The sequence below is a fragment of the Tyto alba genome, unplaced genomic scaffold (assembly GCF_018691265.1).
Source record: "Tyto alba isolate M040663 unplaced genomic scaffold, T.alba_DEE_v4.0 Super-Scaffold_23, whole genome shotgun sequence".
Classification (NCBI taxonomy): Eukaryota; Metazoa; Chordata; class Aves; order Strigiformes; family Tytonidae; genus Tyto; species Tyto alba.
The window spans coordinates 361,789-371,354 of record NW_024881297.1 but is presented as its reverse complement, the minus strand read 5'-3'; the positions used below and the strand labels follow the sequence as shown (position 1 = coordinate 371,354).

At 42.0% G+C, this 9,566-nt stretch overlaps 1 protein-coding gene across 1 annotated transcript in view; it reads left to right on the top strand.

The window, feature by feature from the left end:
• Nucleotides 1–136: 136 nt before the first annotated feature.
• The window catches only part of MOB1B (MOB kinase activator 1B), a 43,689-nt gene continuing 34,259 nt past the window's right edge, over nucleotides 137–9,566 (top strand). Inside the window, exon 1 of the mRNA XM_042796688.1 lies at nucleotides 137–227. Coding sequence (XP_042652622.1) covers nucleotides 214–227 — 14 coding nt within the window. The 5' untranslated portion in view covers nucleotides 137–213. The remainder of the gene's footprint in view (nucleotides 228–9,566) is intronic.

Sequence of the window (9,566 nt, the reverse complement as noted above, 5' to 3'; positions counted from 1 at the left end):
CGAGGCGCTACGGGGGGCACGCGGGGCTAACGGCGGCGGGGAGGGGAGGGGAGGGGAGGGGCGGCGGGGTGATGGCGGGCGGGCCGTGTCCCCGCCCCGCGGCGCTCTCCCCCGCACGCGCCCGCCCCTGCGCCGCCGCTGCCATTGGGAGCCGAGCAGCGCCGAGCCCAGCCGAGCCGCGCAGAGCTCCGGTCCCGCTCCGCCGCCATCGCCATGAGCTTCTTGTTGTGAGTAGCCGCGGAAGGGCCAGGGCGGTGTAGCGGGGAGCAGGCTCCGGCCCCCTCTCCTCCCTGAGGAGGGAGAAGGCTCCCTTCCCCCTTTTCCTTCTCCGCCCCGTCCCGCCGGGCAGGGCAGCCCGCCGCCCTGAGGGGGCCGCTCCTCGCCGGCATGGCGTCCTCGCCTCGCCCCGCCGTCCCGCTCCGGCGGCGGAGCGGCTCCCTGCCCGCTCTCTCTTCCTTTGTGGCCCCGGTGCTCCGCGCCGCGAGGGCGTTTGGAGGGCGGCGGTTCGCCGTGGGAGTGGGGTTTCGACTTGCCTTCTCCACGCGAATTTAAAAAAGCAGCCACGCGGAGCGATTAAATCCACGCGAGGCTTTAAATTGGGGGGGGGGGGGGGGAAGGGGGCTTTCGGGGGAGACCTTCCGGGTGGGTGCTGTGAGAAGGGGTGTCTCTGGAAAGGGGAGAGCAGCCTTTAGGGGAGAAAACACCCATCTGCTGGAGTCTCGTCTCCCCCCCCCCCCCCCTTTTTTTTTTTTTCCATAATGTTTTTTTGCTCATAGCAAGGACGGAACGAGCAGAAGTTTCTGCCCGTAGCGTTATCTGCGGTAGAGAAGTTAAAACAGCCCCGCGTTGACGCAGCTCTGGTGAGCAGCAGCGTTTAGAAGTTAATTCCCGGTTCAGGTAATGGTTGCACAGATGACCGGGGGTGATCTGCTACGAGCACGGCGAGCGAGGAATCTCTGGCAGGGTGCGGGTTGGTAATGAGAAGGCAATTGTTTACTTCGGCATAAAAAAGCTCCCTTAGGAATTGGTGGCAATTTAGGTGTGTGCAAAACCTTGCGATTTGCAGTTTTGCTTCGTAGGCAACAACTGAATGAACTTTGGTCCCTCCCTTTGGGAACAAAGACGGGGTGCTTCTAACAATTAACATAAACCGGTTCAGTGACCTATTAATTAAAGTGAATATGTGCTCTAGGGAAGGAAGGGAAATCCAAGCAGCTGAAAAGGGCGCCCTTGCAGAGCCAGGCTCCATTAAGGCCTTTGCCCGGCTGACAGTTTGTGCACGTTCAGAGTTACGTGTGAGCACTTAGTGGGACCACTGCCATAATATCTGACAGTTGTTAAAGGCTTATATTGATAACCAACAGATGTATATGTAGTTTGCTTTCGGAGAGGATACTTTATCTTGGGAACTGGAGTGTTGTAGTAAGTTATGTTCTCATGGAGACAAATAACATGGGCTCTGGCTTCCTTCTCAATTCCTCCGTTGCATTTGTCTTTCAACTCTGCCGTGGCAAACCAGCTTGCCTGTCGTTGTGCTTGTTCTGCCTTGCCCCAAGAGAGATTTTTGAAAGACACCTATCAGCTGCAGGGCGGAAGCTGCCGATGGGAGGTAGGTACAACTGACTATCCACAGTGCCGTGGATTCAGGCGCGGTGCTCTTAATGAGAAGCCCAGCTGTCCCCCTCCTTCGTAATTCTCAGCTGCTGCAATGGAGAAGAAGGGACAGGGTTTCCAGGACGGTGGTGTCCTGGGAGTCTGGTTTGCAAATTAGAGAGTCTCCCTGTCCATGGCATTTGGCTAACTGATAACGGGAAAGCGTGAAATCCTCCACCCTCTCTGACAGGCAATAATGAGATGCTTGTTTCCTTTTCCAGACCTTTCTGAAACCTAGGGAGGCAAACTTTTACCCCCACCTCCATTGTTTCAAGTGAATGTTTCTGGATGAAATACAGAAATGGAAACCGAAATTCTTGCATGGCAAAGTTAGAAATGTTGGCAAAGGTGTCTCAGCTGTTGTTGGCAAAGTGTAGTAGACAGCACCTAATTTGCTCATCTGCAGTCTAGAAATGGATTTTTAAAAAAAAAAAAAAATTAAAAATATGCCTGATGGGCCTCAGGGAGACCCCAGGGAAACTTTCTATTTTACTGCCAAGTAGTTAAGTTTTTGTGGTGCTTTTTTAAGTATGCAGAAAGCTAGCATCATCTTTTGTCAAGCTTGAATATCATGTTAACTTGATAGAATTATTCAAAAATAGTGATTGGTCATCTTTATACGCTTTTACAGATTCAGTGGTGCAAACTTGTATCGTCCTTTGGAGCTGCAACCCCCCCATATTTTCACAGTACTTTTTCACCCCCTTTTTCACCTGTAGTTTTCTTGGCGTGGAGATAGCAGGGTTACTTGTTTGTCCATGCTGTTTTCCCTGCGTCATTGATGCTGTTGTCTTTTTGTGAACTGACTCACAATTTTGAACTCATAATAAAGATGGGGCAGATGAAGATTGTCCTTGCGCGCTTAGAAACGTTTTCTAAATTGCAGTGAACCGGTCACGCAGGTTTATCGTCAGTAACTTGGCTGCCGTTTGTCAGTTTGACACTCAAGGAGGATATTGAAAGCCGTGTTCTGCTTGCAGACTTGCTTGTTGTCAAATAACAGGGCGATTGTGCTTGGATAACACAGGGTGCTTGGGGCCCTCCTCGTGGGCCTGCTGCACGGTCCCTGCCCGCTGACAAATCCATTGCTATTCTTTGCTGTTGCTAGGGCCAGTGACATATAAAGCTACATGGTGGGGGGGGAAAAATCAAGGGAAACTATTGTCTTCTCTCGTTATGGGTAACATTATAAAAAGACTGTCTTGTGAGACGAGTCACTGAATTAATACAACTCAGTTTTGACAGCAATTGTTATTTTCAGTGCCACTATTTTCTCGTTGTGATCTGTTTCTTCCTTTCTGAAAAGACTTTATAAACCTCTCCAATGGTTGCTTGGGTTATCCTGAATCTTTAAAAGAAATTTAAAGATGGGAATTGGACTAGAAAATATCTTCGGTTCCAAAAAAATTTAGCTTGGTAAGTTCTCTCTAAAAGGAAATTACAGCATAGTTGCAGGTACTTTAGCTTACATCTCCAAGGAAAAAAATTAAAGATAGTTCTGGTAGGCGTGCCATATGGTAACATGCTTGTGTTATCCTACGCTGGCAAAACTTACATAAAAAAGAAGCTCGATGAAAGCGATTTATTTTTAAAAGGAAAAGATTCAGTTTTATTATTGAAGTTCTGAAATTGTGTTTTCTTAAAAAAAGAGCCATGTATGTATTAGTAAATCCCTCAGAAAATTTCAACGTATAGCTTTTTTAAAATGAGATTCATGTAAGTAGTCATAACTGATGAGACTTGGAAAGATGAGGAGCTGATGGAAACAAGTAAGAATGAGGACGAGGAGCTATTGTTTGAGGTGCATATGCTTATGAATCTATGGCAAGTTAATCTATGGTAAGCTGAATTGGGGGAAAGATGTGCTCTTCCTTCTCTGTGTTATTATACAGCATGGCAGAGCCTAGCAGCTGCTTCTGATGGCGTGTGGGGGTAAATTTTTTTAAAAATGTAATTAAAACCATACTTTGTGTGTATATGTGCAAAAGGTGCAGTGGGGCATTACTTTTTTTTTTTTTTTTTCCTTACATCTCTTGCAGAGTAATACCAAAATCAGAGCTGGTGTGTTTGTTTCCAGGTTGACAAGCACTGTGGCCTTCCCGATTTCCCAGTCTGCTCCTGCTCTTGAAGAAGGTCATGACTATTTGTTGTTTCCCTTTCCTCAGCTTTCCCAGATGCTGTGTTGCTGCCGTTTACCAAATGAAAGCTGTTTCTAAAGTGGGCAGTGATTTTCAACTTACTTTAGCTGGAGAGCAACCGAGTGCTTCATGAGTGCTCCTTCTGTAGTTAAAAGTCGGAGACGTGGTATTTATCTTCTCCTTATCAAGGACTCCCACAGAAGACTGTGAGGCACTTCTGAACTGGCATTTCAGTCATTGAAAATGAACATGTAGGCATTTACCAACTGCTAGAAATGGGAAATACATGCTTGTCAAGCATTCAGAAGTTTTTCTCCCTGCGTTTTAATGTGCTGGTTTTCTTCAGTTTTAGCTTGGTATAGCATAATACCTCTGTGCAGGCTGTGTTCCTAGAGCAGAGATCAGGGTAGAAGCTTTTGACACAACGTGTGTTACCTTACTACAAAGTCCATTGTTTCACCAGTATCATTAGTGGTGTAGTCAGGCTTTTTTTAATTTTCTTTTTTTTTTTTAATTTGAAAGAGTAGAAATTAGAAGAGCTTTTTTTTTTGGTAAGAGAATGAAAAGTGTGCTGAGTTTTCCCTATGAGTAAATTGGAGAAAGAATTGCAAAGTTATTGCCAGCTTTTTTTTTTTTTTTTTTTTTTTTTTTTTTTTAAGTCTTGGTAACAGTAATTTTGAGTTTTGAGGAAAGCAAAAAGGTTCCCTAGAGGTGGAGTATATATGGAATCAGCTCTGACAGTGAAGTTCCCAGAAAGTAAGACTTTGCTTTCCTCTCTTTTTTTTTTTTTTTTTTTTTTTTTTAACTGTCATTGATAGTGTGAGCTTAACAGTTGGGCTCGGTGATCTTAAGGGTCTTTTGCAACCTAAATGGTTCTATGATTCATTGAATTATTGATTGTAGAAATATATGCTTTTACCTGAAATTTGTGTTTAAGATTACTGAAGCACATCACTTCATTTGTAGTGTTAACTCTGTGTTTAATTCCTGTTTTGAAATGCCTGCTGTCAAAAGAATTGCCCCTTGGCTGGCAGCCAGTCTTGCTTTCAAGAAAGGGAGCACCAGGGAACTGAGAGCTCCCAGAAACCACGGCAGTGAAAAACTTACACAGGGGTGTTCATGTTGGCTCTTGTGCTGCCTGTGGTACAAAACACTTTACAATTCTCAAACTCTCTAGAAAAAGGCCTTTTAAAGTCACTTGTCGCTCTGCTTCCCTCGTCATTTATCTTCTCCGAAGACCCCAAAACAGTTTGTTAGGGTGCAGTTTGCTGATAGGGTTAAACTCACTGAGGCACTTCTCATCCTTCAGATGAGCATGTTGAAGAAGCTAAGCCAGCAAAAAAATAGTAATTCCTTTTTGATGGGATTAGCTTTTTGTTAATGTAGTTACTTGGTATCATTGTGTAGCGATGTGAGGGATGGTGTCAGAATAATGGAAGCAGCAGGTGTGTCTGGATTTGGCAAAAGACATGGAGGAGGCTTCTTCCTTTTCACTGTGCAAACGGGCAATCCGGTAAATTTGGCTGTGTCGCCAGCCCTGTCCTTCAAACTTGGTTCAGCTTTGTGTGTGCGCTACTACCTGTAGGAGTTGAGTAGTTGAATTTTTGCTGTTCTCCTGTGGGTGACTCCATTTGTTCTTGATGAGGTTGACGAAGTATTTGCGTGTCGTGGTAAACTAGCATATGCTTTTAGAAGTAGCTGGTCAAATTTGCGTATGATAAAATGGAAATAAATCGTAGCTGGCTGCTGCCTTCTCAGTAAGGGTGGAGGGCTTCAAAGCCCAGTTCATGGTGCTGCTTGGCTTTTAGTTCAGAAAAAACAAGTTTGGCTCAGAGTAACAGGGCTACGCAGGCCAGTTCAGGCTGTGAGATGCCTGAGTTTGGAACTACGATTGAAAAAAAAAAAAAAAAAAAAAAAAGCTTTTGCTGCTAATGTTCTGTTTTATGTAATTGATGAAGGGAGTGATTGGCACTTCTTAAATGTTCTTAGATGGGTCCTTCTCAGTATAAAAGCATTAGTTTGGAATGGAAAAAAAATATGAAAAAGGGCATTGTTCACTGTGAAAGTTGTGTTTACTACATCGAAGTGATGTCCGGTCTTAATTGCTTCCTAATAATTTGCTTTTATGCCACAGTTGTTTTCCCTTGTTTGTCCTTCTTTCTTTGTGCTTGCAATGTTAGTAAACCTATGCAATTAGCTCTTTACATTTGTCAGCCGAGAATAGTGGTGGAACAAGGATCACTTTCAGGGGAGGATTTGTGCGCGAGTAGAGTGGCTTGGATTTTAATCTTGAAAAGGTGCCAAAAGCATTTGATGATTTTCTGTCAAGTCTTTGGATTTAGGACCTCTTCATGGCAACAGACAACCATGGTAAGGACAGCCCAGGAGTCTCAGTTATGTCTGGCTCTGTACCGGTCCCAAGAGATAGATAGTCTTTTTTAAATCTTGTTTGAGAAAGGATAAAACATTAAAAGCATTTGTCCACTGATGGGTGGCTTAAGAATTGCAAGTGTGATAAGATGTTTTCGTGCCTAAGGCTGACAGAATGAAGCTCCTTGTTTTTCTTAAGAGAAGTAAATAGCTGCATTTAATTATGCTACTTTAAGTCTTCCATAGTAAGCAATGAGAGATACTGCTGCCAAAGCTATCAATAAGCCTTTGACCCACAAATCAACCTAAACCGCAGGATACTCTTTGCAATGGTTTTAGCATTTGTAAACTAAGCCACTTCCTATTAGAGTTGAGCTACAATGAATTTGCTGTTTGGTTTTTGCCTTTTTTTTTTTTTTTTTTTTAAAAAAAAGTACACAGAGAGTGAGATTGTGAATTATATATTCAGATGTTCTAGAATCTGTTTTCACCTATAGTTGAATATAATTTAATTGCTTTTCACAGACTTTTAAAAATAAAAAAAATTTTTTTAGCTTGTGGATTTCATGACATGGGATTATCAGGATCCAGTGCTTTGCTTTATCTGTGTGTGTGTTGCTTTTTTCAACATGACATTTCCTTCCCTTTGACTTCCATAACACTTCTGCAGCACTAGTGTAATGTTGGCTGTCAGTATTGTAACTTCACCTGATGCGTGATACGTGAGTGTTACTGAAGAGAGGCTGTGGTGGATGTATTGGTCCTGGTGTGAAGGACCATCCTGTGCCGTAGGAAGGTCAGCCTGGGTGAATGATGCTGAAGCTGTTTGGGAGGAAAAACTGGAGAAGTCCTTTTTGGAGTCTCTATGAGACAACTAAGTGCAAGAAAATTATTTTTCTATAAGTTTCCAGGTGGCTCTCTTCCAGATGAGAACATCTGTTGCATTTACCTCTTCTGGAAGGAAATACACAGGATTTTAAGATTGAGCAGGGTGCTATAAATTTGCCTCCAGAGATACAGTACATTCTGACTAGCTTACCTAAAACCATGTGTGTGCAGCTTTTCTGGATCAGCCTAAAGCAGATCATAAAGAAGTAACCACAAAGTCAGTTTTCTAATTTTTCAAATAATTTCCCAGAGCCAGTATGGTGGTTAGTCTGCAGGTGCTTTCCCAGGGCACTGCTGCCTGGGTGAGTATTTTGGGGAAAGGATTTGAAAGAAGGGACTGAGAGCTGGGGATTGGTCATCTGGAGAGGCATGTATCTGTGCAGCTTAAACTGATTCTTTGATAAGAAGTTTGAAATGCCTTCTTTTTTCTTAGTTAGCTTAGTAGGTGTGGGTATGCCTTCCAGGACCTGATACCCAGTCTTGTGCAGTGTAGTAAGATGTGTTGTGCATCTCAGATGTGTTCCATTTAATTCAAGTCTTTGCTTCGAATATGTAGCTTGAGTCAGCAGACAGTAAATTCATGAGAATGAGATGGTAATTTTGTATTAATAAGAAGACAGTCCCCCACTGTGAATTCATGAAATTAACAGTCACTTTTTTCCTTGAAAATATATTTCGAAACTTTTAAAAGCAGTACTTGGAAGTGAATTCATTCACTCTTCTGCAATTTTTCTGGTTTTCTTCAGGAGGAAGCTAAGGATAAGGTGCAGCTTTTTGGTCCATTTAGGCCTTGCACTTCCAAACATGGACTTCAGTTGCTCTGATACACCTTGCAAATGTAAATGGTCTTTCTTCCTTTGTTCCGTCTTTTCCCATTCATCCTGAAATTCCATTGCAACCTTAGCTTCTTGACCCAACTTCCCTTCTGTGGTTTTTTTTTTTTTTTTTTTTTGGTGAAGACACTTCTTTCTTGTTCACCCTCTTTTCTCTTCCCTCTCTAGTCCACAGCTGTTCCTTGTCAGAAATCCATTCCTTTTGTTATTCTTACATACCTCCTGTGATCCTACCCATGTTTCAGTTGAGTTTTATTTGCAGTTTGCTGCTTTCCCACATACTCAGGGGTTTTTTAGTTGTCTGTTGTTGTACTTCTTCCTTTGGTAGCTTACTATCCAGAGTTAATTGCTCGTGTCCTAGAGATATGAGCACTCCTGATACACAAAAAATCTTAATCCCTTCCTCAGTGAAGAAGAACATCTTTCAGTGAAGAACTTGTAATTCCTGGATTTGTTGTCTTTATCACAAGTCTGATTCTTTTCTTCATGACAAAGAGAATAAAAGAGCTTAAGTAAGCTTTGGTAAACATCTCTTTTGCTAAAAATTGAGACATCTGATTTTCAATATAGAAATGATTTCAACCCAAATAATAATTGGGTGGGTTTCCTACATTGACCTTAATAAAACCCCCCATATTTTGTTTTGCTAGATCATATTTCAGTTGTGTTTTTACCAACTTCAGTAGCATCGTCCTGGCTTTGCTTGACTGGAGTAATTGTTTTAGGGACATGCTGAGTGTTCTAGATCCAGGAATGGATTACTGTCTTTTACTTGTCATGCTTTGTGGCAATAAAATACTGTTTGTTTTTATGCTGAAGCGTAACTTAAAAAAAAAAAAAATCAAGTGTTTCTAATGTCTTTTTATTAACTTCTGTGGTTGACAGCTCTTCTTAAAATTTCTTGCTGTGGTGTAAGTGGAAGAGAGGAAAAAATCTGTGTGTTAAAATTCACCATGGAACAGTTAAACTGACTGTGGACTCAACTGTCAAATGCACAAGCTTATATAATTTCAGAAGAAATGTTCTGTATATGTAGGAGCTATCATTCTCCCTCAGATGCTTCAGACAGGTGGATTTTCCTGATATGATACTTTGCAAGTTATAAGCAAATTTTACTGAAGATTCTTACACACAGTACATACAAGATGGTATTTAATATGGGGGATGTGTAAGAAATACTTGCTGATGAGATAATGCAGTGTATTTTTGGAAAGCTGTTAGATTATTAATTAGTGCCTTCTGTCCATTTCATTTTCCTGTTCTCTGTTATTCCTTGCTTCTAATGATGGTTTTGTTATTTGATGGATTCCCTATTTATCAAAGTGTAAGTGTAATCTTCCATACCTACTTTGAGATTTTCTGTTGGTAAGTTGCGGAATGTTTCTCATTTGCTGTGGTCCTATTGTCAGGCTGTTTTGCTTGGGGGGTTACAATAAAAGATTGCTTTTTATAAAGTGCTAATGTGACTCCTTCATCATTAAAATTTAGCTAAGTTTCTCCTTTTTTAACTTGCATTTTCCTTAAACACATTAACAGATTTTTCTTTTTCTGTGTTTGAAAGGATCGAAGACATTCTTAAAATGTTTGGTTAGGTGTTTTTTTGTTGTTTAATGCCCTGCTGTGATTTCTTAGGTTGTATGACTAGATTTGCTTTAGTCATTCATAAAGCATTGGTTTTCAAAAG